At 36.4% G+C, this 27,823-nt stretch overlaps 1 protein-coding gene across 1 annotated transcript; it reads right to left on the bottom strand.

The window, feature by feature from the left end:
• Positions 1 to 38: 38 nt before the first annotated feature.
• Positions 39 to 25,946, bottom strand: itga3a (integrin, alpha 3a). Its single transcript, XM_056753510.1, is given in 27 exon segments — positions 39 to 1,397; positions 2,422 to 2,576; positions 3,740 to 3,865; positions 4,022 to 4,117; positions 5,974 to 6,087; positions 6,255 to 6,374; positions 7,124 to 7,303; positions 7,896 to 7,998; positions 8,220 to 8,297; positions 8,560 to 8,639; positions 8,898 to 8,975; positions 10,624 to 10,792; positions 11,100 to 11,197; positions 11,305 to 11,454; positions 11,580 to 11,677; positions 11,680 to 11,706; positions 11,849 to 11,916; positions 12,123 to 12,200; positions 12,334 to 12,470; positions 13,155 to 13,243; positions 13,475 to 13,668; positions 13,758 to 13,977; positions 15,301 to 15,396; positions 15,489 to 15,726; positions 15,852 to 15,949; positions 16,562 to 16,689; positions 25,614 to 25,946. Coding segments are annotated over 26 exon segments (3,246 nt in total). The 5' UTR covers positions 25,886 to 25,946; the 3' UTR covers positions 39 to 1,397; positions 2,422 to 2,465.
• Positions 25,947 to 27,823: the final 1,877 nt, after the last annotated feature.

The raw sequence follows: 27,823 nt of genomic DNA, 5'->3' as shown, positions 1-27,823 counted from the left end.
AATTCATGTTAATTACTTACAAGATTAGTAACGTGGGATGAGAACATCACAATACGTACATTTATTATTAGAGAGATCATATGCTTTGAGCACTAAGCTGTCTTTACAGTTTATTGACAATGGGAGCACTTAAAACACATGGCAGGCGTGTAAACAGCCACTTAATTGATAACACATTTAGTTTTAAATACAAAAATTAATCACTGCGTAAAACATCCACAAAGTCAGGACAGGTCGCAACAATGTTACTATTTGGGCAAATACGTTTTCATCACACATGTATATAAAAAGCCTGCAATATATAAACCTTGAGTGCAAAATTCTGTGAAAAAAGAGAAGAAGTAGAGAACAATGTAAAGCCCAGTGGAAATCAGAATGAAGCTGAAACGAGACGTGTTTGAGAGGAGGTCCCAACTGCATACGCTATGAATATGTTTGTTTGTTTTCTGTTCACGATTAGCATTCACAATTGGAGCACTATCTGTTTGTTAGTTTGCTGTTAGCAAAAATGAGGACTTTTTGAAGCCATCGGTGTTTCACGACCTGATAAAAATCCACCTAATGGCTGATGGAATCCATTAAAATACATAAACCAAGAAACAATCAGAGGAATGAGAGAATGAGTCATAAATGGCCAGAACAGTTTTTGTAGAAAGTCTCATGAGAAAATACAACACTTAGAGCACAAAATGAACAAATCCTCACAGAGTTTAAGGCAAATGAAAGAAAATCAAATGCACAACATACACTGATATGTCTTCAGTTAAAGTGATAGTTCACCAAAAAATGAAAAGTCTGCCATTTACTCACACTCTTGTCATTTCAAAGCTGTATGACTGTCTGTCTTCTGTAGAACACAAAAGAAGATTTTGAAGAAAGTTGGTAACCGAACAGCGCTGGTACCGAGTCAAGTCTATTATATGGCACAAAACCAATGCAAGTTAAGGAGTACCGCGACATTCTTCAAAATATCTTCTTTTGTGTTCTACAGGAGAAAGAAAGCCATACAGAATTGATGAGAGTGTAAGTAAATGATGACAGAATTTTCATTTTTGGTTTAACTGTCACTTTAAGAAACCGTAACGAAATGAAGAACCATTTGCATCCACGCAACTTCCTTTGGGTTAATGGTATCTGGGATCCAGACAAAGTTCATGTCATATCAAACAGAGTTAAAACAAAACGTTCTCTAAAGTCTTCTGTCTGCGAGAGACAGTATCACAGCACTTTCATCAGTAGTACTGTTTGTTGTCCGTCCAGCTTGTGACCCAGCGTTTCTTCGTGGTGTCAATGATCAAAAAGCCCTCATTTACCTGGTACTGTTCCGTCTTACTAATCTTCACTGCGTGGTGTTTTTGCAATGTGTGGAAATTGGCAGGGCGCTTAAAAAATCCACTCTGTAAAACAACAAACAAGGACATGAGACAGCATTCTTTACATCACAGCCAAGGTTAACAGCTTTTTGAAAACTGTGAAATCTACAAGAACCATTCGAATGCTGGGAAACCATCTACATCTATCATCTACTCAAAAATGACTTAACCTTTAATAGATATACAGTTTATATGCTACATCTAATTCAACCTGGATTATTAAAAAGATTTATGGATTGCACCTATTTAAATATTCACTATATTAATGTCCATGATTATTATTTTAATCCTTTTAGTATTATTAAATGAATTTAAGGCAATTGCAAGTGCCAAAGCAGGATTTTACATTGCGACATAATTAATGCCGACTGCTTTGTTTTTTTAATGGGAGAATACCTGCTTCCCCCAAGCATCCTATTGCAATAATAAATACGTCAACACAGGAGAAAATGGAATTCGTTGATTGATGTAATTGGGTCTTATACATTATATAACAACTGAGAAAACTCAACCAAATCTATGAAGATATGAAAACAGAGAGAGCGTACAAAACCAAGCCATGAATTCTACAGCAGGATTTGAAGCGGAAAGGAAAGCTTGTTTGTTCTGCAAGAGAAGAAGTGATCAGAAAGAGTTTGTTGCCTCGGCTGAAAGCAAAGCCCTCTAACAGCGACACAAAGAAACGAACACCGTATCACAGAAGGAAATTATTAGTCATGTCAAGGGAAGAAAGACTTTCACAAGTTGGATTAGAGCAATATACAGTTGCTGTTTTAAGACATCCGTGTATCTTCAAGATAACAGCATCAAACGCCTGAGGACATAACAAAGAGTTTCACGTATCAATTTGTTTCAGGAAAAAAACAACCTCTGGTGCTTTTGAGAGCAATGATTAGACTCAGAAACAGACACAAGGGAGGTGTTAAATTGCGTCTCATGGCGCAACAGGAAAAGAGAAATATGGGATTGGCGGAGTTTATGGAGAATAAATTATTGTTAACTAAGCAAAGAGTTTTAGAGCTGGAGAGCTGTTGACTTTGACACCTACAAACTTTGCGAGTTGTGACAGAGGCCCAGTAAGGGCGACAAATCTCAGTCGTCCTCTGTAAGCCGGTCATTTTCTGATGGCTGAGTTTTCATCTCTGCTTTCTGGGCCTTGGCCTCATAAAGCTCTCTGGTGTTGGCCCTCTTGAAGAAACCACACTGGGGAACAGGATTCAGATATGAGCAGTCAAAAAAAACAGAAGATATTGAAGAAGAGATCCTGGCTCGAAACTGTTCTGCTAGAACATGGTGTACAACAGATTCAAATACATAAGCACAAATAAAATATATCTGTGTACCTCAGTGTACAGTAAGCTGTATTCTGTACTGTTTAGATTTTAATTGTATTTTTAAGATATTGTCCTGTAATGTGTGCTGCACCCTCCTGTTTACCCTAGATTTCCAATAAAGTTCTTGAGAAAAGGAATTAAAAATGTGTTTTTCTATAGTGAGGTCTTAGACCTGAAAGGCTTATATTTTGCAGCTTGTTCATTTACATAATGTTTACATAATATATGTCTGTGTACTGTGCAAAATAACTTTGAATTTATAAACACTAAAACATACCTATATATTTATAATAAATGAAATATATTATAACATAACTTATTCAATTTTATTTATTTATATTTAACAATAATCTAAAATATTTTTATATTTATCTTAAATGCATGTATGTCTATGTGATTATAAATGCACAATTAGTATGCACAGTACACAGACATCTATCATGTAAATACAGAATTTTATTCTGGAATTTGATTCAACATTAGACAAGCCTTATTATTAACATAATAAAATAAGAATTTCAGATTCGCACTTTCTATGTTTCCGTTGCTTCAATGACAGTGTGCATTCCAGATGGAATGAACACCACATGTTTGTGTAAAACTGGATGATCCATGATATCACAGCATGATGTGAGAACCCTCCAAAAAGCACCTTGTGTGTCTCTATGGAAGCAAGGACAACCTGACCTTCTGTATAAAAACGTGATTAAATATACCATTAGTGACCTACACAAGATGCATAGCGTAGTATGTGTGCAAGTATCTTTACATCATTTTCATCATAAAAGTTTAAACAAGATTTTCTAGATTTCAATGTGGACTTTTGAACCCCGCTGTTCTGTATCTATATACATCACATAAAAAAGTAACTATTAAAATGTGTGGCAGAATGTGTTGTTGATCCTCACATGTTGTTAAAGGCTTTCAAGCATAATAATGTGATCAGGTGAAGTTGCCATTACATCCTGAATGACACATGAATGTGAGAACACAATGAAAGTGTGAGGCACTTCAAGCATGACAGATCCTCACCTTCCATAAGAGAATGACAATCAGACCCAGCAGGATCACTCCTGCCAGCACAGACACAATGATAATCCACATAGGAGCTTCATATGCCAGTTCTTCAGTCAGTGCAGGATCTATAAGTACTTTGAACTAAACAGAGGAAAAATCTTTGATGTCATTAACTAGGAAACGTATACTGAAAAATTGCCTCATTTTCATATTTATTTGATTTTCCCTCGCTTATGCTAAATGTATGCGAGAGTGAGTTCTAGAAGAAGAGGTAACTATAAGATGTTGAGTTAGTACCTCAAGGGTGTTGTTGATCATCTTGATGGTGGCTTTGTCTGTTTTTAAACTCAAAGTGGCATTACCGACTACATAAACAATTGCAGCAGGATAGTCCTAAGAAGACAGGAGTAGACACATTATTTTTCACAACTTTAGAAATTGTGTTACTAACTGTTTGGTAACATTTTGTGACCTAGTTAGCCGAGGGATAGTTCAACAAAGAATAAAAAACTGTTATGTTGTATAAAACCTGTATATTACTTATTTTTTAAAACAAGGTAGGCAACTTTGAGAAATGTCTCAGTGGTTTTGTTGTCCATACAATAGAAATCAATGTTGTTTGAGGGAATCAATGTTGGTTACAAACATTCTTTTGTGTTTTGTAGAAACAAGAAAATCATACAGGTTTAGAAATGAAGGTTGATAAATAATAAAATAATTGTATTTTTGCATGAACTATCCATCCCTTTAATGGTGTATTTGTATATCAAAAAAATATTTCCAATTTGTCTATAATGTTAATATCTTAAACCAAAAGAGAACTATCCAAAGGAACAGTTCACCCAAAAATGAAAATTCTCAGATAATTTGTTCATCTTCATGTCATTCCAAACCTCTGTGACTTTCTTTCTTCTGCATTTTCCAAAAGAAGATATTTTGAAGATGTTCATCATCAAACAACACTGGCACCCAGGGCATTTGCAAGTGGGGTGAGAGGTGGTGACAATTCTAGGGGCCCCCAAAATCCAACAATTATACTATAAAGTCACCTGTTTTGTAAATAATTAGAATACATGAATTGTATTCATGAGATTTTAATGAAATCCACAAAAGCATGAAATTTGGCGAAAAGGTTTTTCTAAATAATTGTGATTCCCCCTCCTCAAAAATGGTTAATATTAAGCCTGAAAGTCAGATACCTAGCTCGTGAACAAAACCAATCAGAGTTGAGGAGGCGCAGCGGGAGGTAGCTCAGTGAAGTATGCTTTGGTGAAGAGAGCGGGAGAATGAGTGACTGAAAATGTTGCGGCAAAAATCTGAAATGTCATAAAGGAGAATGGAACTCAGAGAGTTTCTTTATCTATCAAGACGTTCCTTAAAAGGTAGGGCTCTATTATTCACGCGATGTGGAACGGAGACGGATACGCATTATTCAGGGTTAAAAACATAACGCGGATGTGTAACTACATGGTGATGCTCAAGTTTAGAAACATTTAAGTGGTCTATTAATTTATTTACATGACTGCGTTCTTTTCCATTTTTTATGTTAACTTCAGTTATTTGATAACAGACTGATTGAAAAGACTATTATACAATAGTAAATAGACTAGGTCAAAGTCATATGACATAAAACTTCATATAAAATGTCCCTCTATTAGTTGGAAGGCGGTGGGGCACATGAATATTTTTTCAGGTGCCCATAATTCACTATCTATGGTCCTGCTGGCACCCATTGACTTCCATTATATGGACACAAAACCCTGAGACATTTCTCAAAATATTTTCTTTTATGGTACACAGTTGAAACATTCATGTATAGGTTTTGAATGATGACAGAATTACATTTTTGGGTGAACTATCTCTTTGAAGGTTCCTGTATCTAAAGCATAATATTTGTTGTTTGTACAGTACAGCAAATTATTTCAGTGTAAAAGTTTGCATCTTGCATCAATTAATTTATAGATAAAACATTAGAGCCGAATATACAGTGGAAACCAGAATATAGAGAAAAGAAATGTATTCGAAGATATATTTAATTCACTACAGAAATGTCCATGACTTTTTAAGATATTGAATATAATAATTTCCTGGAATGTAAAAAATAAAAAAATGTGAAACCCTATGAACCCACAATAAATATAAGCGAGCACAAACTTTTCAGATTTATCAGCTGTATCCTTCAGAGTCTTACATCTGACAAACCTGCTGTAATGAGATGAGAGGTGGTGAAGTTTTGTCTGAAAACTGACCTCAAGCATGGTGCTGTTCCATAAGTGTGCTCTGACAGTGAGTGTGGCTGAGGTGTTCATGTCTAGCAGGGGGCAGGTAAAGGTTTGACAGAGTGCAGTACCTGTGGTACAATCCTGACATTGAGAGCCAATGAGGAGTGACAGAAAAACACTCTTAATTTTTTGAAAAACCTGTCAAGTCTCTGTTGTACACTTGATCATGCAAACTATCAGAGAAGACATGCCAGTTTTATCCAGTTGCCTAGCAACCAAACAATGGTTAAGGACACTGATATATTCACCAGGTTGACAGTTTTCCTGTGGAAGCTCCCCCGTGGGATAAGAGAGGCCTGTGGCTCTGATAGGTCAGATTCAATGGAGGTCTCGTCTCTCTTCTTCCTTCCAGACTTGTGCTCCGACACCTATCCATGGGACATAATACATACAAATAATTAACAAGGACATTACATTAACATTGTTTACAAGTGGATTAGAATTAGAAAAATAACATTCTGTCACATGAAATCATATTGATGAGCGTAAATCACCTTCAACCAGCATATTTTTCATGTACATATGTCATGTGATGTTCTCGAATTGTGTTTATTAATTGTGTAACAAAGGCTAGAGTTGAAGTTTCTGGACCGGAACTGAATAGAAATGGTTTAGATTCTTCCTAAGGCATTGACTAACTAACTTATGTCTAATAAGAAATAGAAGGTGCTTCTGGGAGTAACACTGTCTATCTCTCTGTGCCTATAAGCATTTTTAAAAGGTAAATCCTTATACAGCTTATTTTGGGAGAGATTTCTGGTGAGAGGACGGGTTACACATTTTTGGAAAGGACGACCTCCACAATTTTGTGCTCTCACTATGTGATTCTTGTGAAAGGGATTCAAAGGTAAAGTACACAAAAAACTGAAAACCCTGTCATCTTTTTCTCAGCATAAGGTCCACACAAGAAGGTGATGTGAAGATGAATTTATGACACTGATAGTCACGTTCATTGTATAATGCCAACATTCTGGTACAGGTGGGTTTTTACAGGTGTAAGTTTAGAAAGACATGAAATTGCATAAATGATAACATAAACGTTCATTTATGTGTGTGCTAGCCCTTTAAGAACCCTGTATTACAAAAGAAACTGACAGTCATACATCCAGTGACTTACTGTTTTATTGAGAGGGTTTATGATGTTTCCTGCAGGGACACAAAAGGGTTGAGATGTTCCCGTCATCTGGATCTCTGACAGGTAAAGTAGCCACTTCTCATTGGCCTCTGCATAAGGCCACTGAAAGACAATTTCTAGATGGCCAAGATTTCCTGAAAGAGGTTTTCCTGAAAGCACCACCTACGGATAAGTGAACACACAACATAACTACACTGAGAAACTGTCTTTCTTTATTTACCGTAACACTATATTTTTAAAATAGCAGTGTTCTCATAACTGTTAAAAAATAGGACATGAAAATATATTGTGAATTAATATTTTATAATTTAAAAAAGTATATACAATGATTTATCAGTTGTTGCTTTGTATATCTATGACACATATTGCAGGTCGTTTTACATCATAATGGATCATTGTCTTGGTGATATGGCAACCCTGACACAAAATCGTGAGCACTCTGTTGTGAGAACTTTGTTTTTTAATGACTTATTTATTATATGCGAGTAATATTTTATTTATGCAGTGCCACATGGAGTGCAGAAATAAAAACCTTTCGAGATCGTAGAAAACATCTAATGATAACATTTCCATTTGGATGAACGTTGTTAGAAAGCAAGAAAGTTGCGACAGATGTTACTTACATAAGCTATTGTTTTTCCATTTAAATTACTAAAATGGTGTTTATATTTTATTGGCGTATCCCTGTGTAAAACCCTGTCTGGCAGTTTTTGACCTGCGAGTTGTATGCCAAAGACTGTAAAAATAGTCTTACCGTGAAGTTGAATTCCACTGGGCTTCCCATATCGCTGGTGGATTTCATAGCTGATTCCCCCACGACTTTGCCACTGACTTCTGTCCTAAACTCGGGGGGGGATCTACAGAAAAAGTGAAGATATTTACAAACTATAAATAGGCATAAGACATAATCAGATTTGTATGGAGCTCTTGCTAGTGTTTAATGTCAGCCAAAAAGAATATATGGTGCCAGGCTAAAATGCTAAATTCACAAAAGTAACATGAGTCATTTTTGACATTACTTTGAAAAGCAGTGAAGATGTGCTGAAATGCTTTAAGCATAAAATAGCACATAACTCACACACGAAAGGTAGGCCGGAGGATGTACTCCACCATCAGCACTCTCGACAGGGGCTGTAGATCATTTTGATCACTCCGCCTGAAAAGAGCAGATGAAATCATCAGCAAGTGTCCAAATCTGAATCAAACCCTTTGAACTTTATCTTCATGAAGTTAAAGCAGTAAGCCTGACTAATGCTGCGGGGAACTTGCAATGCTAATGCACTGGATCCTCATGAAAGAAGCAACATTGGCAGTGTTAATGATATTAATAGGTGTGCCATGAATAGAAATATCCTTTTTTTACAGTTCAAGTTAACAATTTATCTTAGAATGTGAACTCATTCATATCCTTTCCGTACGTTGAGAGTTGCAGCTCGGTCTGAATCTCCGGCATATCTATCGCGATTCCCGTCGTTTCGAAGGTGATCTCAATATCGACCTGTGAAAGATATAAGTGACCACAACAAAACACTTCATCCATCTTACAATCCATTACAGCTCTCCTAGCAATGCTTTTCATTTCTACTTTAGGCTCAATTCAGAATCTATTACCACATCTACTGTCGCCAATAAATAATAATAAAAAAAAACATTGAATACGAGGTGTAGTCCATGCATCATAGTGTAGCTCTATATCAAGTTATGTACAGTATGTGTATAAATGGATGTGAGTTCGGTAGTGGTTATGAGAACCCACCTTCTGACTGCTTTTGAAAGGATCTCCAAGTGTACACAGAAGAAAAGGCCCATCAGGAGATAACTCAACACTCAAGTCCTGTAAAGCAACAAAAACATGGACTGAATAAAGAGATTCTAATGTAATGTTTAAGTGTGCAGAAAGAGTAAAGAATGGGACTGGTACGCCTTTAGAAAGGTTAGGGGGAAATAAGCATGATCCCATTAATCACGAGAGCCAGATATCAATTCTCTTTAGATTAATGACACCAGTAAACGATGTGGTATAAACAGCATTTTATATCATAACGATACATATTTGTTGATAGTTAAAACTACAAAATGTAATTTATTTGGGTAATTATATAACCTTGTAGACAACACAATTTTAATGTCTATTTAGTCATGTGTGTTTCTCAATGCAAGACTCATCTCATTTGATTACTTTATTTTTCATCTGGAACTTGATAGATGCATAACACAAAATGAGATTACTCATAACAAATAAATGATAAGCATCACTGCAAAAACAATCTGAGATTATATAACACTTGAGTTAAAAACAAAAGACAGAATTGCATTATAAATGTGACTGGATGAGCCTCATTTGAGGCTGTTATATAAACAGCTGAGAGACACACACACACATCAGTGTAATACTACATTAATATGCCAATTCGCTATTCAACAATCTACAGTTACGCAGTGTTTACACAGGACACAGGTGTTACATGACAACATGTAAAGCCCTCCCACTATAATGCTGGTAAAGTATAAAAATGGTACAGCAGAATGCTGAAATATTTGTGGCAGTCTCCGAAATTCAGGATAAAGTCTCAAAATTGAATTATGAGATTACAACTACTCAAAAGTTTTTTGAGAAGGTCTACCAGAATTGAAGTTTGGCCACACATGTTTATGTTGTTATCTATAGAACAAATTTTGAAATGCAGTAGTCAAATTATCATTAATTAATTAAATTATCATTATTATTATAATACTGAATACCAATTATTTGAAATACTGAAATGTATTATTATATTTTGAACTATGTATTTTTTGTGCAAGATACTTAAACGCAAAATTTTACATAACAAAACATAAAAGTCTTTGACACGGCCTCACTCAGTCCACAATAAAGATATCAATATAATATTTTTACAGAACTTTCTTTACATTGGATGATTTTATGTAGTAAATCACAAAAAATGTCTTTAGCTGGATTTTATAGGCAACTTCCCATTTCTGTCTTTGTATATTATGTGCCGCCATTTTGTCTAGTCAGGACATCATATGCACTGTCAAAAAAGGTTTAATATTGTAAAATCGCCGACTTTGTCGCTAAGGTTATTTTTTGTACCTTTGCAGGTATACAGAACATAATATTAAGTTGTACCTTCTGGGGGTTCATTATTGTACCCTAAGGAACAGTTTAATGTTTTATACCCCCAATATTTAACTGGTACACAATAGGTTCTAATAATAACATTTGTCACCCAAAAAGTACAACATTTTATTTATTTTATACCCATACAGGTACAATAAGGAACCTTTAAGGCTACCACCCCTCCGACATAAAATGTACAATTTTAAACCTTTTTCTATGATGGTGTGATTTCGAAATAACAATGAGGAGAAGCGTTACATGAGAAACTGGTGTGTACTGTGTAATGAATTATTGAAAGTTTAGACAGAAGTGAGCTGTAATGAATAAAAACTCAAATGATCTTAAGGCCTCTGCTTCTTACCTTGGGGCTCAGACTAGAGAAGCTGAGTGAGGTGGGAATCGTGACATTTAAAACAGCACTGTAAGCATTTTCTGCTCTCCTGTCCTCCGATGGAAAGTTGGTTACAATTACCATCAACCTCAGCTTCTTCACTTCGGCCGTGTAGAAGAAAATCTGCTGGCCATCCTGCCTGCAGAAACATTCCAATGTTTATTAATAAAGCAGCATCACGCAAGCAAAAACACTGCTGGTATACTAAACCCTTAAAACGCTGTTTGGCCAATGTTGATATATAGTTCATTTGACGTCTGTTATACGATGTCTTCATTCAGTGTGGGTAAAAGAAAAGACATTAGCAACTCCAGTTGCCCTTGTAGGAAGTAAAGATCTGATCGGCTGTATTCTTTATTGCATTATACAAGACATTGATTCAGTCTGTGAATTGAAGCACTGAATCATCTATTTCTCTTTCACATGAAGAGCAATACGTGACTTACGTGGGAAACGGTCTGTTCTGCTCGTCTGTGTACACAGCCGTCATTTGAAGGTTGCTCTCGCATTTGTTATCCGGTCCACAGGCTTTCTGAATGTGAATCTAAACAACGAGATGGCATTGGTTGTGCACAGCCAGGTGGTGCAAGGCAAACATTTTGTTTCTAATAAAACTCTATTTGCGCTCCAGCAAAGCAAGCCGTGCGATACCTCAGTCCTGCCTGTCAGGACTTCCTTCTGGCTGATCACAGGAAAAGCACTGAGATCCTCCACCTCCGCTCCGGCTGACCGAGGAGGTTCCACCAAATTCAAGTTCAGCAAAAAAACTATCGGAGCCACTTTGTCTTGAATGGTCTTGGACTGTCAAAGTTGGACACAGCATAGAGAGATTGAGCCTCATACTGATCACACATGACACAATATTCAAAACATATTGGGTTCTGTATCAAAGAGTAAAAAGATGATAAAGCGGCCTTGTTTCATACCACAAGCTCGAGAATCAGAGAATGACATTCACCAGACGGATTAACAGAGAAAATGCCCACATTGTTGTCACGGAAACGAACACGAGGACTCCGATGATTTGATCAGCAACTACTGTATAGTTAAAAGCTGGCGAAGCAAAAGAGCTTTCTTAGAACTACATGTTGGATCTGAATCCAGACACTCAGAACATAAAACCATGCTTGTTGAATCATGCTTGTAGGATGCTTGGATGTGTATTTGGGGTAAAACATTGTGATGTAGCACTTACTAATACTCTTCTGGGAACTGGTACTGCCAGTGCTTAGTGTGTAGGAGAGACAGATTGTTGCCTTTATACTGGAGCAAGAAAAAAACAATTGTATGGTTTTAAACAATGGAAGGAGTGGAGAAAATAAAGAAGTCTGACATGGATGAATCACAAATTACACTTTTAGAATTGTTTGTCAATTTTCTTTTCTCAAAAACGTAGCATTTCTGCCAACAAAGATCTATGTATCAATACAGTGAACTGTGTGCATTTCTGTGCAAGTCAACTTTTGTACCAGAAATCACAATCATTGGGGTCAATAACTTCTGGCGTCACAGTAAAAGTCTTCTTTAGGTGAATCACAGGACGGGCCCTTATGAGGAATACAGAAGAAAATATAGTAAGATATACTTCCCAAAATGCTACACCAATACATGTTGTGTATCTTGGAATCTCTTTTTTTAAATTTGCCAGCTTTATGTTACCCAACTTCACTATCAACTAACCTAAGCAGAACCACACGGTCATCTAAGGATCCAACCAATACATCAGGGTAACTGTTGCTGTCCACATCCAAGCCACCATTGATGGAATAACCAAATGTTTGGAATCCAGCACCTGGAATATCTTTCCCCTCAATGACCTGGGAAACAATGTAATACATTTGCTGTAAAATTTGTGTTATTTATTTACAGTATGTTTTAATGCTCGCCCACTTTGCAACAGTTAAATCAGGAGCGTTAACCTCTATTTGTTGTCAAATAAAACCGGAGTCTCACATTAAAAGAATTTATGAAAAATTGCAAAAATGTAACATATTAACATGGCGTATTATCACATGACAATAGAACTTTAAAATTCAGGATAAAATAGAAGTGTGATGGTGTTTTCTTCTGAATTGTGACATATGTAATGGCTTCTAAATTTAGAAAGATGTAGGGCGGAGCTTGAGTAGATTTAATTTAGGCTGGCCATTGGGCAGTCAGAAGTCCTGCCCTCTGGCCGAGACACATCTTTCAAAAAAATGGAGGGAGAGGGGACATTTCAGATTTTAATGAAAGATTATGAATGAACATGAAATAAAAAAATAATTAAATAATCATTGGATGGATAAATCACTTATAATAAAAAAAAATGCAATATTCCATTAAAAAATAAGAATTGTAATTTTGACTTCATGGTCACTTCATTAACGTTTATATTTAATACAACAAATCTTTAAAATTTGCAGTGGCGCGAGAAGTATACATTTAGTAAATAAGATGAAATGCATAAAAACCGCCATCAAATTGTGTTTATTTTAAGGTTTCTAAAAACATAATCTTACCTGACTAGCCGTGTGTGATATGCCATTTTTGTTACCCATCCATACAGACACCATGCCTGACTCATGATATGGAGCCCCAACAGCAAAATCTGTGACAGACAGAAAGGAGTCAGAAACAATCGGTGAGAAAATACTTCTTAGTAAAGCCACAAGAAGGCAGCAGAGTTAAATGTTCTTGGCCTCAGCATGTGCCGTCCTGACTGAACTCGCATTTAACATTGAATTACTGCGTAAAACCACCAGATTAGAAACCAACATTCATGTTCCCTACACTTATCAAACACCAGGTGCAAATGAAGCAAATCTTCTTGACATCTTACCTTGGAAACCGTCCTGGTTAACATCACCGATAGCAACAACAGCCATGCCAAAGGCAGAGTCTTTAGACCCATGGAGGACCAGATCGGCTTTTTGGGAAAAAGCTCCATTCTTGTTCATATAGATATACACCGCCCCACCTTCATGTTTACTCCGCTCAAAATAAAAGGGTGCTCCAACGATCAGATCCTTCCAGCTGTAAGGATAATAAGACTCCGTTAAGGAATTCATTATGTCTAAATCAGGGATTCTTGCTAGTGATTGAGAAATTGGCCAAGACTTTACCCGTCATTGTTAAGATCGACCACAGCAATACTGTTACCAAAATAGGATCCAGTTTGCTCCCCCATGAGAATAATATTGACTTGGAGTTTTCCTTCCAAGCTACTGGTTTTTAAAGATGTAGCTATTATCACTGATCCATTGGCTTCATGTCGTGGGGCTCCAGTTACCACTGTGTATTCCTCAGTGCTTAATATCCCATGATCCAATGCTACTGAGTAACCTGCCAATCAATCAATCAATCAATCAATCAAGATCAACCACCAATAGTACAACTTTCAGTTTTAATATGCTTTTTGGGACAATTCTTGACACAATCATTGAAAAAAATGTCCATCACTGATTCTTGTCAGAAGCCTGTGTCCTCACTCCTTAAGGATTTTAAAGTCAGAAAATGTCATGGGCAGCTATAACTCTAAAGACCCCGGTCCACAATTTCTGTTCATCTGTGAATATTTTTACAAGTATGCTTCTGGAGACCAAAAATGAGAAGAAAATCCCACCACTGGAATGGATTTGTTGACTTAAATATTACATACAAATTAGTTATATCTTGTATTTAGTTTTTTTTTTATCTGAATCTGTTTAGATCTCTTTGTCCACACCTTCAGCATCATCAGATGACTGTTCAGATTCATTTGGAAAGAAATATTTTTTTTAATTCAATTTAACTCTGATACCATTAGAACATTAACTAAACCGATGTCTTATTTATCTAAAACATTGGTTTAATTTGCTTGCTATTGAAAGGAAAGAATTTTGGATTTTTCATAGCTTTAATGAACACCATTATTAAATAAGCAAAGAATTGACGCTGTTGTTACATGATTCAAATAAGAAAGCGTGCTTTTAAGAATGTCTGACAGATTTGACACAAGTAATGAATAAATGTCAATTTTAAGGAAAGAGTGCCTTTTCACAAAAGCCTGTTTCCTTTCATAATCTATTATCTGAGACTTTTGTCTGTACACTAATTCATTCCTAATTAACAAAGTACTACAAATAAATAGCATTAAAGATGTGCATTTGTCCCTTATCTCAAGAATCAGTGCTAAAAAACCTAAACACAAACAAAACCAATGTAATTTTTTTTTTACATGGAATGCATGTCCTGATTAAAACAAATCCACCAAATCAATAAATGTTAAGACAAGATATATTTTCAGAGATAATATTATTATAATATTATTATGAATTATAATTACTTATTAGCACATAGTCAGAAACAGATGTATAATACAATCCAATGTAAGTTGCTTTGGATAAAAGGTCTGCCTTATGCATTAATGTAAATGTAATATTATAGAAACACTGTACTCTGCTTTGGATAAGAGTCCAAATATGGTCTTGTAAACCAGAGAATGAAAACCCACATTTTCTGTTGAAAACCATTAATTAATTATAAAAATATGCTTGTCAACTTTGACCACACAGTATTTATCATTTAAAAACATTTTTTTTTCCATTTCCTGAAAAATACAGCAAATTTGGGCATCCAAGGTTTCAGAAAGACAGCAACGATATTATAGTTGTGCCACTGTCTTACCAATATAAATGTTCCCTTTATCCCCTGAATCTGGGAACTTGCTTTTCAGTGTATACCATTCATCTGCAGGATCATGCGACTTATAAAATGCATTCCCTATCAAGAGAAAGGGGGAATTTAACAAACGTCATTCTTTCATTTTATAACTGATTTAAAATATTGTTTTACTGGATGCAATCTTCCCTTACCTTGCCAGTTGTAGCAACCGGGAGCACCTAGGATGACATCAGTCTGAGTGAAGGCAGAAGACATTCCAGCAAGACACATGCCCTCATAGTTTCTATTTCCACTGGGGTCACACACCTCATCATGTGACTGCCATTGATGGTCATCCTTGTTATACGTTAAATCGTTTCCACGAATGAAGCACTTTCCAATCATGCGGAAGTTGGATGACATGTTCCGGATGTAGCGATGACCACAGGCCTATCAGAGAGATAAATATTATATATTTTTTAATTCAGTTGCGACACAGAGGAAAGTAAATGATGACCTATCCTTTTGACCCTATTTAAAGCAGGATTACTATCATGCATTATTATGAAACTCACCAGTACACGACCACCTGGATGACTCTGACTGGCAACAGACACACCTAGCCACATTCCCTCTATTACCTCAATGTTTGGGTTTGGCATATCATCAGGATCTGCATAAGACCAACCACACAATGATCAGTATATTATATAAGCTTCAGCTTATAAAAAAAAAGTTTAGTCCTCACTGGTTTACGAAACTAAACTATTGCCAATACTCATTTAGCTCATTTAGTCTTTCAGGAGAACTAGCGTACAAATAATACATTTAAATAAATTACACCATTAAAGATAATTGAAACCCACCTTTCAATTATTCCTTCAGCACTGTGTATTAGATTAGTATCTGTGTAAACTAAAGAAATTATAGATAACAAAACAGAAATTCTGTGATAATTTATTCACCCTCATGTGTTTGAAAACCTTTATGTGTCTCAAAAAAACTAAAGATAACATTCTGAGAAATGTGGTTCTTTGGCCATAGAATGATAAATATCTTAGACAGAAGAGTCATGCAGGTTTGAAATGACATGAGGGTGAGTAAATAATGCCAGAATTTCATTTTGGGTGAACTGTCTCTTTAAATATATATTAAAATGACCTATTATGTGACAAATTTATAAAATAATATTTTCAAAAAGTATAATATTGATAATATTATTAAATAATTTTATATCAATTACATATTTAAAATGTGAGTTTGGTATGAATGGCTGGAAAATTACTTGATTTAACAAGGTTCAGTCTTGTACAGTCATTGGGATCTGCTGTGATTGGACAGGCATACATATCTCCAGTCTCATTGGCAGGCAGGCCAGACTCCGCCTTCTCCTTAGGTGCTCCTACAAGAAGTCTGGAACAAGCAAAAATCGTATTCAGCTAAAGCCTGTGCTGAGCTGATATATTAAGACACAGCTGTCACAGAGACACAGTAAAGGGTATTTAAGACAAAAATGCACCCTTTTAAGGAAAGGACTTAAATTCACATTCAGCTGTCTATCTGTCACTTGGATTTCATCTTCTCGTCAAACCTTAGCGCACACTGCAGATAACCTCAAGCTGGTCTAACCCACATGTGTCTGGGCTTGTTGGGCTTTGTGAAATGATTTTGACTGGAAGGACTTGTCAGAACCCATTACCACGGGTGCACAATGCACAGTGAAATCAACCAATGTAACTTTATCCCCAAAATTAAAACATAAATATAGAAGTAAAGCACACTTATATTAGTTCATTTAAGATAATGTTAAGTGTAAAGTTATTGCAGTTACACAGGTTTTATGGTCCTATGTGTCATTTTGTGGAGGATCTATTGACAGAAATGTAATATCATATATATAACTATGTGTTCAGAGGTGTATAAAGACCTTACATAATGAAGAGTTATGTTTTTATGACCATATAAGGAGCTATTTCTATCTACATACACCGCGGGTCCTTTGCATGTAATTCACCATGTCGTTTCTACAGAAGTCCTAAACGGACAAACTGCTATGCAGTGCATGTTTCGTAAATACATTATCTCCTTTCGCAAAGAAGCAAAATTGTGGAGTCATCTTAAGCCCCGGTCACACTTTTCCCAACAGACCGCAACCGCGAGCCCGTTCAACCATATTTTGCATTTCGCTGCGTAGCATCGCTCAAGTTTTGTGAACTCTGACCTGCGAATTGGCATCACGTGAGTGTGTGAGACCAATAAAAAATCAAAACGTCACAGCGTGACCTGCTTTAGTCCCGTGTCAGCTGCCGTAGTTCTTCGAAAGGCAGGGGTGACTGGTGGAGTGAGCCGTTGGTTGCAATTCGCAACCTCACCACTAGATGTCATCAATTTGTGTACACTGGACCTTTAAATTTCGCTGTTTAACCTACAATATATAAAATATGTAAAGCATAAACTAGGTAAAATCTTGTGGAAGCTGATGTCTTCACTATTTTTCTTTAATCACACAGGCGTGAAATTATGATGTGCACCCTGCATTCTTAACCTTCATGTACTGGTACTGGTACTGATGTGTGAATGATGTGATTTCAATCACAAAACTCTGAATCATTACAACACAGACATCCAGATCTCCTTTGATGGATCAGATATAATCCTCAAGAGCCATTCAAATCTGGGGAGAATTAAAGAGACGTTCCTTTAAAATATAATCATTTTCATAATGACATTTCATAATCACCCCAGAAGAGATGCCTGCATTATAGTTTTATGATTTTTGGACATATGGTTTAGCTGCTGTTTTATCCACCTTTCTGCCTGAGACCTCATAAATATTCCGCTGTGTGAAGGATGAGTGCTCATCAGATCATGACTTGTGTCTAACTGGATTATAAATGGCTGATGCGGTTAATTCGTCTACTGAGGTTTTAATGGAAAGGTTATGTTATGAGAGAAGTTATGTTACATGTAACAGACGAGGCAATAGCATGGCTGTTTGAGAGTTAATATTTAATCAAGTGTTTAAATGCTAGTGACAGATGATTCAGGTATTTAAAGCAAAAAGCGAAGATTAGGGCCGGACATACAGGTAAATAGTACAGGTGAACCAGTGGCATGTGGTAAACTTCTAAATGATAAGCATATGCACACTTCAATAGTTCAGTTACGCCACGTTCCATGTTATGTTTGCAGACATTTTTGCTTCACTAACAAAAAGTTTCTGTCTGTTTTTAAACTCTATAGACCGTTTTATCGGACGCGCACACGCCTGATCCCCCGATAATGTCCGGTTTGTGTTTGACTTGTGTGTAATAATATAACTGTTTATATTTAATTTATGTTCATATTAATTTATAGTATTTTTTTATTGTACAATAATTGTATTAAATAAATGATTTGTCTAATTTTGTTTTATGTTCATATTATCAAATAAACAATTTGTTGAATTGGTCCTGTAGTTCGGTCGCATTTAAACAAACCATATGGAACATTGACATTTGCGGTTGCTTGGTATCGGAGTCTAAATTTGAATTATTGGAGCGACAAGTTTAGACAAGTAACTGTTCTTCTTGGCTTCTTTTGTTTGTTATCAGAAATACTGTACAGGCACTATTATTTGTGAATGTGTAGAGGAAGTTAACTGCAGCCCACGAATACACATGTGCGCAGTAACGTTTGTTTATGTTGTCACAAACCATCCATTCTTTCCATTATTCTTAAAGTGGGATTATTCTCATTTACTTGTTCATATGCATCACACATTGTGATGAGGTAGACTGTGATAAGGACACGCAGCCAAAGTCAAGGCCGAATGAAGGAGACAGACATGAGCAGACAATAAAAGAAAAAAGGTGAGCTAAAAGACAAAACCCCTCCCTGTGGGTTTTATATCATTTAAACCCTCAATGTCGCCCCCCTCAAACCATCAACATCACCAATCTGCTTATGTGTCTGCTTCATGCTTGTCATGTGACTCCAAATCTGGTTTCATCAAGGGCAACACAGGATATGAGAAAGTCTAGAGAAAGGTGAATGATAAAGGAATGTCCTATTCTCCCTCTTATCTGCACGGTAAAAAATAACAACCTTTTCTTTCCAGGTTAAAATCATATCCTTGCTGTAAAGAGAAGGGGTGTTTGCTTCAGGACAGCAGACATGTAAAAATAATTAATAAATGAATAAATATTTTTTTACATTAAATGGGTGTCAAAATTCTTTAAATTGGTTGTAACATTATAGAGGTTGGTAATGTGTTTATCCAATTGAATGTACTATGTAAAATACATTGGAAAAAAACTATATTTTTTTTTAAAAAAGACTGCTCATTGAAAATAGAAAAGACTGCTTGTTGAAACTACTAGTTCACAAATCCTTGAAATTCTGACCCGAAATTGTCACGAATAATGGGTGTGATAGGGAAACAGGACCCAGATGCAGTACAGCGAGTAAAAAATATTTAATATACAAAAATAGTGAAAATAACAGGAGCAAACAAACAATATCACACGAAGAATACACGAACAATCCCACACGAAAAGGCTGGGAAAAAATAATCCAGAACATACAGGGGACAATGCCACATGAAGACTACACGAACATTCCCACACGAAAAGGCGGGGAAAAATAATCCAGTGCGCACAGGTAAACCACAGCATGAACCAGAACAAACCTAAAACATACAAGCATAAAACTTACGAACAGCATACAACGAACCGACCCCGGACTCGGGAAAACAAGGTTTAAGAAGGCAAAACTAACGAGGGATAATGAGACAGGAGGCGTAACAAGGCTAAACATTAAAGGGAGACAGGTGACGGAGATAAAACACTAATGGGAGACTAACAGAGAAACAAGGGGCGGAGCTACACAGACAGGAGGACGCGCGGCGAATTATCAAAACATACAGCCGCGTGTCTCCACAAAAAACAAAACATACATAGAAGACATTGTACTGTCACGGTCCCGTCCACAAGGCACGAAAGCCTGAAACAGGAAGGACAGAACCCTGACAGAAATTCGTCCCTCCACATTTCCAAATCAACAGTGTTCAGTGTTTGCAAACCTCCCACATAGGGCACACTATTATTCCTAAAAGACAACCTGAACCAACATTTAAATCATAATTCAATACGCACAAACTCTTTCATGAGAACCAATGTAATGTGAGAGCACACTTTAAAATACATTTTATTTACACTTCCGTATGTATTAAGGTTTCTTCCACATTAATTTAGTGCTGAATATACAAAATCAAACTGCACAGTTAAGTACACTTAAGGGCAAGTTATGGTCATGCGTAGGACCTACACCGTAGCCTCTATGCCATAGGCAATGTGCCGGTTTTCCTTTATACTTTGCGTCACAGGGTTTTGGCTAAAAGGGTCATAACCACCTTCAATACTGTACAATTTTGATTACTATTATTTTATTATTGTAAGGTTAGGTTTAGGGTTTATTAGCTAATGTATTTTATTATAATTTCATGGCGAGATTTGGCATCACTTCCGGTCGTAGCTGTATACCTTCTAGCCACAACCGCGCCATTGTCCGCGTCAAAAACAGTACTTACTTTTAGTGGATTTTAGTCCACAGACTTGGGAACACAGACCAGCTCGCAACGTTCCAATATGACATACGACCTACGTATAGCGACCCATAGAAACAGATGCAAATGCAGCATGGAGTTGATATCTTTGGTTTGAGAAGCATTAGCAGTGATAGCGGCAAGTAGGCAGTCACTTTTGTTGTAGCTTGAGATGTTAAATACATAAGAACAAATAATTGACTTAGATAATTCATTCGAACAGGGGTTGGGTAAACATAACGCTATCGATTGCTGTGGGAGGAGTTCAAACAGACCAATCACAGCGCTTGCGGTCCGTGTTGAGTTGAAGTGTTGTTACATTTTTGGAGAGTTGGACTTCAGGTTATGCAGAGCTACGCACAGCCTACGGCATAGGTCTTACGAACGACCATAAATGATGCTTTAGGCCTAGATCTTCTCAAGTGTATCTTTAAGGAGCATGTATGTAATGATTTTACTGTATTTAATCAAATAAAAACCTTCATATGTTCGTAGACGTTTAAGAAACATATATTGGTTTGTCCAAAAAACAAAGCTATAGCCAGTTATTCCTCTATGAAATGTTCGTTGTGTGCCGTGCTGGAATGTCTGTTTTTTGTTTTGGTCAAAAACGTGTTAGTGTGACCCCGCCCACTGACGATTTACCCACTAGTGTATTTCGACAGGTCGGTTGCCAGTTGGCGACAATTACTGCGTTTTGCAGTAAGCAAACAATCTGGTTCAGAGCAAATTCCACCCTTTCCGGTACTTTTACGTTGCAAACTGATTGTTAGATTATTTTACAACTTACGACGAGTAATATACAATTTTATATGGTTATTCAAACAAGACAGCAATGTGGTTTGGAAATGCTATGCAACCTCTGATACGAACTGCTGATTGAGCTATATTTGCAAACAACAAAACCACTGCAAATGTATAAATTATCAGATAAATGTACAGTGTCAAAGTTTTTGCTTTCCATTACACTGCTGTCTGGAAACTCATGTGAGGGGGGGGCGGGGAAAAACCCTCACCAATAATTTAAATTTGGACTGCTATACCAAGCTCAACCGCTATTTGTCAATGTTACATACGGCTCCTTTAAGAAGTACTCAGAACTTATTTCCTTGTATACTATTTACAAAACTAGTGCGTGAAAATAGAGCACTTTAAGTACGTATATCTGTATCTTAGTGCACTTTGTCTAAATGAAGGATGACACCGCAAACCAAAAGGGGGTCAATGTCTAGCAAGTGCTTTATTATTACTAGTTTCATATAAACTGGCTTTACCTAAACCCAGACTGAGAGATGAATAAAGTGAAAAAGTCATGAAAAATCATTTAGAATTTAGGCATAACTTAAATTGATAACACTTATGACGAACTATCAGAGATACAGGTCATTAAGATGCCTTTCATAAATGCTCTATATTTAAGAAAAACTGCAGAGAATACACAACCACTTTAATACAAGTCGCATGACACGGATTTTAGTTCAATTACACACAGGTCAACGTCTAGTACTAGTAGAGCACCACATACCTCAGAGGCAAGTTATGGAACCGGCTGAGGAGCTCTTATGCACTAGTGCTTAATGTTATAGAGGATACGAGAGTACAAGATTTAACCTGAATAGATGCTAAGGAAGGTTTATCATGCTGAAGCTCTGTCTTGTGTCTCTGAATGAGGTGCACAGCCAGAGTTTTTGTTGTGGTTTTATTTGGTCTATGCGTGTTTGAAAGTACAATTCACACAAGGTGCTATTTTAAGGGCCATGGCCTTTAAGAAAAAAAAAAGTGCCCAGATCTATATTTTAACAACTTTTTTCAATGCACACAAACAAAATCTAAATCAACTGTTCATCATTCAGTAATCCATATGTCATTTATATATCTAAATGAATGCTTTACACTGTAGCAGTTTAAGTGATAATCACCCAAAAATGAAAATTCTGTCATCACTGTAATCAAACCTTTATGACTTTCTTTCTTCAACATTATTTTTGGAGACAATATAAGTGAAACAAAACCAATGCAAGTGAATGAGGTCCAGCTGACAACATTTTTTCAAAATACCTTCTTTTGTGTTTTGCTGGCGAAAGACAGTCGTACAGGTTAGAATTTTTCAAAGTCTTTAAGTAAAAAGCAATTTAATAATCTACCACAAGACTTAATAATGCAGAACTTTCACTTGATCCGTTATTTCACCTCTTCACCACTAAAGGTGTCTTCAGAAAAGTTAGGGCTGCTCTGTGACTGCTAAAAATTCTTTGCAAATACGTGATGTCCATAAAAGACTGACTGAATTACACCTGCTTCTGACCCTAGTGTCAAAAAAAGTTAATCTCCTGCAACTGTTCAGGCAGTAAGTTACAGGACCTCAGCAGTAATCGGAAGTCTGCTTTGACAGAATTGTGCTCATGGGGATTTAGGAACAGAGTAAAGTCCTTAATTGTTCTTAATACTCAGTGTTCTATCAGTAGTCGCTTCTGCTGCTCTTGTTAAATTCATCAAAGGGAGGAAACAGATCATATGAGCATGTGGGACAAATGTCAAAGATCAGACCCCATCAGGAAGACCTCCCCCAACGCTAGATGTCCTTGTTACTACTCTAGTATTCTGAGGCACACGAGGACAGACCCCCATCTTTATGCTTTTGACCAGATGATGAATGTCTAGCCGGTTCAATTACTGACTATCATTGCGGTTGATCTTGGTTCTCAAATTGTCCTTGGATCCAGATGATCTCTGAATAGGTTGTATGTATAAATCTTCTGGGTGGGAGGCAAGGTCGTCTTTTCGAGATCTGTTAAAAATGATTCCAACTTATAGACAAAATATATACTTTTGTCAACTACACTGCGTCTCTTTAAATTTGTTTATTAAAAGATGGATCGCTAGAAGGTCATGCTTCATCTGAGACTCAATGACAAGTGATTAGGAAGTCAACAGTAACACAGAGAGAGTTAACAGCTGAGAGTATTGAATTTGACAAGGGCCAACGCAAACATTTAAGCAAAGAAATGGATGGATTGGATTTAGTGGTTTTATCTTGTAGATTTATTTGCATCTTTATATAAGAGACTTATATTGTTTTAGGATGCTTAATCTGCTGCTTTGAGAATCCAAAACACATCTGAATGGTCTAAAAATACAGATGTTAGCATTGTTAACTGATTTGCACCTGAAGTGTGAAATACTGTAGTGTTGCTGTGTTATGTGTCAAGCTGTCAACAATAAGCATGCCATAGCATTTTATTTATATATTCTAAAAATAACAGCCAGAAAGCACCAAAATGTTGCCAGAGATTAAAAACAAACCTTAAGTCATTTATTGCTTTTGTGATGGTCTTATTTATTGTATATTTGCTTAAAGTTGGAGAGTGTATTGTGTGATGCATCAAAAACTTTTATGAGTCAGTGGAGTATGGCTGACTCCCATTGTGAATTCTCTGGAATTCGTATTTCCTCGGGATATGATCAAATTGAATTGTGCAAACCAATATGCGTGTCTCCTGTAGATCTACCTGCACTCACATGCTCAGTCACATTTCAAACAACATCTGCAATAAGGGTTTGGATACACATGCTGCACAAGATGTAACGCCAGTAAAATGTACGGCGAGACTAGTAATACTGTATCTCTTTGCTTGTTATTCATTTGATGTCTTGCCTTGTGTAGTTTTCCATGCTCGCTTGAGAGCTCCACCCTAATATTTCCTCAATAAAACGCTGGTATAGTCACACAGCACTCATAAGTAAAATACTTTTGTTCCCATTCATTATAAGAATCATAAGTTGATAAACAACGCAGCAGTTTTGGCGACTCCCATCAACAAATTGAAAATGCTTGAACAGTTTTCTCTTGCCAAGATGTCAATATGTAAACATACGGTCGCAGGCAAAATAATTTCAGGATTAATTCAGCTTTTTAATTCCTAGCCGCAATTCCTGACTTTTTGCCTAACTGTATATCTTTCAATAATTAAGTGCTGTCCTTAGTGAATTGAAACATGGTTTTGTTCTAGATGGTTTCACCGGCAACAACACATAATCAGTGACCCAAACTTAACTTTCAGCAGACCTCCACAACTGTTAAGTAGTTTTAATTTAATTTAATACAAGAACTATACAATTAAATATAAGACAAACGTCCGATGAAACCGTTTGAAGTAAAACTGAAGTTAGACTGAACTATTTGGCATTTTGATTACCATTTGCATTATCATACTAGAGAAAGGTTTGTAGTTATTACAAATAAAAAATAATACTACTTGATTTAATAGCTAAAAGTCGTAGTGTTATGTTTATGTCTTTAAATTGTGTAACTGTTAGAAAATAAGAAACATTTAAGGTCACCTGACACACTTTGGTCTAATCCTTTTCTCATCATAAGCCTACTATTGCGTAAGAAGAGTACAGAGAATAACGCTGGCAATCACTTCCGATGTACAGATCTTGTGAAATGCTTGTTAATAATTTACGTGTGCTAACTTAACTCCACACCTTGAAAAAATACAAACGATAACGCTCTTCCATTGTTGTAACAATATGAATGGGAAGAATCATGCGGGCACCAATCATAACTGTACGACATCTTTTATAACTTTTACACGTTATCAACCCCTATAGAAAAATAAACTTTGCAGCTTGCACACGAATAAAGTAACTATATAAAACCACCTAGGCTAAGCATTGCAACTTTCAACAGGTGGAAATTTCATGTTTATCCCCTTTTTCTTGGTAACTGACAATGAAAAGCCATACTTACAGGTATCTCTGTTTTCCAACGACCTGTTTGTGCAGTGAAACAGAAAATCCAAATAAACTGCCTGCAGTTTTTCCCTCTTTGACGACTGGAAAACTCACATCCAAGTTGAGCGCATGACAGCAGCGAACAGCGCAGAGTGTCAACACCAGGACGACCGCGTTCAGTTGGATCTTTCGCCGATAAAATGCACTCATTTTTTCAATGTACTTTTTTAAATCCTTTGTGGGACTATGATTTCGTGTTTGTTTTGTTTGTGGAGACCGAAAGAACATAAATCTGTCCGGGCGTGAAGAGGAACAGGAGCAGTAAAATAGTCATGCTTCCGGGGTGTGCGCTGAGAGGTAAAGTCTGTGCTGGAGGGCATTAAATATTACGGCCACCTTGATAGAGGGCATGCACATGCACACACCCAGTTTTTTTCTATTATAATGCTTACGGGAAGATTTAAACGAAGTTTAATACAAGTTTGAAAGTGAAGGAATGCTTTACGAGGTTTTATTATGGTGCATCTGTGATATTATTTTATTGAGAACGTTCAGCAAATTCAGATATCTTTATTTAAAGTGATTGTTCACCCAAAAAGGAAAATTCTTTCATCATTTAGTCACCCTCAGAATGTTCCAAACTTGTATAAACGTCTTTGTTTTAATGAACACAATGGAAGATATTTGAAAGAATGTCAAGGGAAAATAAATACTATTGGAGTCAATGGGGGAGGAGATTTGCTTGGTTACTGACATTCTTTCAATTATCTTTCTTCATGTTTAGCAGGACAAGGAAATGTGTACAGGTTGGAACGATCTGGGGATGAGTTAATGATGACAGAATTTTCCTTTTTGGGTGAACTATCATTTAAGTCGTGTTTAATCTTCCAGCTGTATTTCTGTGTCTTCAGCTTTGTGCTTTTATACTATAAAGTATATTGCTTTAAATCACAACAGTTCATAGTTTTCCACCTTCCGCTGTGCTTGAGAAGTTATCATCTCTGCCTTGTTGTATATTATTACATACAACACATCAATATTATATGACACATCAAAGCCTATGTAGTCTTAATTTATTCACTTGACACAAAAATACATTATAAGACGTTGTGAAATCGCAAAACGATTTCAAAGCGAGTAAAACTGTGATAAATCTGTTAGGCAACCCGCAGTGCTGCACACATTGAGCTGCTTTTGACTAATGCATGGAGATTTACATCCCTCTTGGAGTCATAGCATTGCCTGAGGAAACCATTCAAATTAGCAGCATTATATTGATAACGCCAAGAAGTGTCAGGAAGGATCTGTGGGCTTCTATGTTATACTGAGACTTAACCTTCAACATGCCCTGGGGCTATACTGATTCAGCCAAGGGAATATGCCCAGCGTGCATGTATTGTCGGAATCTATGACACTTGCTCTTTTTCAAGAATCAGCCTGCGTGTCTTTATCCGACCTCATTTTTGATCCGCTCATGCTAAACGAGTGATGCTGGCAAAACCTACAAAATCTTATGAATAAAAGTGGCCCTCGATTTGCAGTTTATGTAGACTTTATTGGATACTTGTTATAATGTGGCATAAACCATTATTGGATCAAATTGATGGAAAGCTATAATTAAGCTATTCAGATGATTAATATAAGCTTGATTTATAGTTCTGTGATTATTTCTAGCATTTCTTGAGCTAATAACAATATCCTTTATAGGAAATACATTTATTGACTGATTCTTATACTGTACAGCTTTGATCTTCATCTTGATGTGAATCTTGTTTTAACAGTAACTAAACTCTAACTAGTAACAACGATTTTCTTGTCTGCTGTCTGTCTTCAGGAAACACATTGGTTAGAATCACAAAATGCAGTGGGAAGACTGCTTGATTTACTTCCTTGTTCTAGCATGCAAGGTCTTGTACCAGTTTCAGACATGTTGTTATATGTAGCATGATCTCTGATAGGTCTGGTCTGGGCATATTTCTGTGAGTTCTGAGGGTAGAGATGAGTAAACCACAAATAACAGGTAATCTCAGTGTATCATTAATTAAGCTTGTTACATTTGTACACAAAAATGGTAACCATTGAATACAACAACAACAATATAAGAAATAATTAAATAAGACTATATGTATGAAAAGACATACACTTTCACAGATGGTCTAGAGTAGACCATTTATCTTTTTTCCGATTGACAGCTGCCAAATAATAATGCAATTACACTTTATCCTG

The sequence above is a fragment of the Triplophysa dalaica genome, chromosome 7, assembly GCF_015846415.1.
Source record: "Triplophysa dalaica isolate WHDGS20190420 chromosome 7, ASM1584641v1, whole genome shotgun sequence".
NCBI classification, from domain to species: Eukaryota; Metazoa; Chordata; class Actinopteri; order Cypriniformes; family Nemacheilidae; genus Triplophysa; species Triplophysa dalaica.
This window is presented reverse-complemented; position numbering and strand designations above follow the sequence as displayed.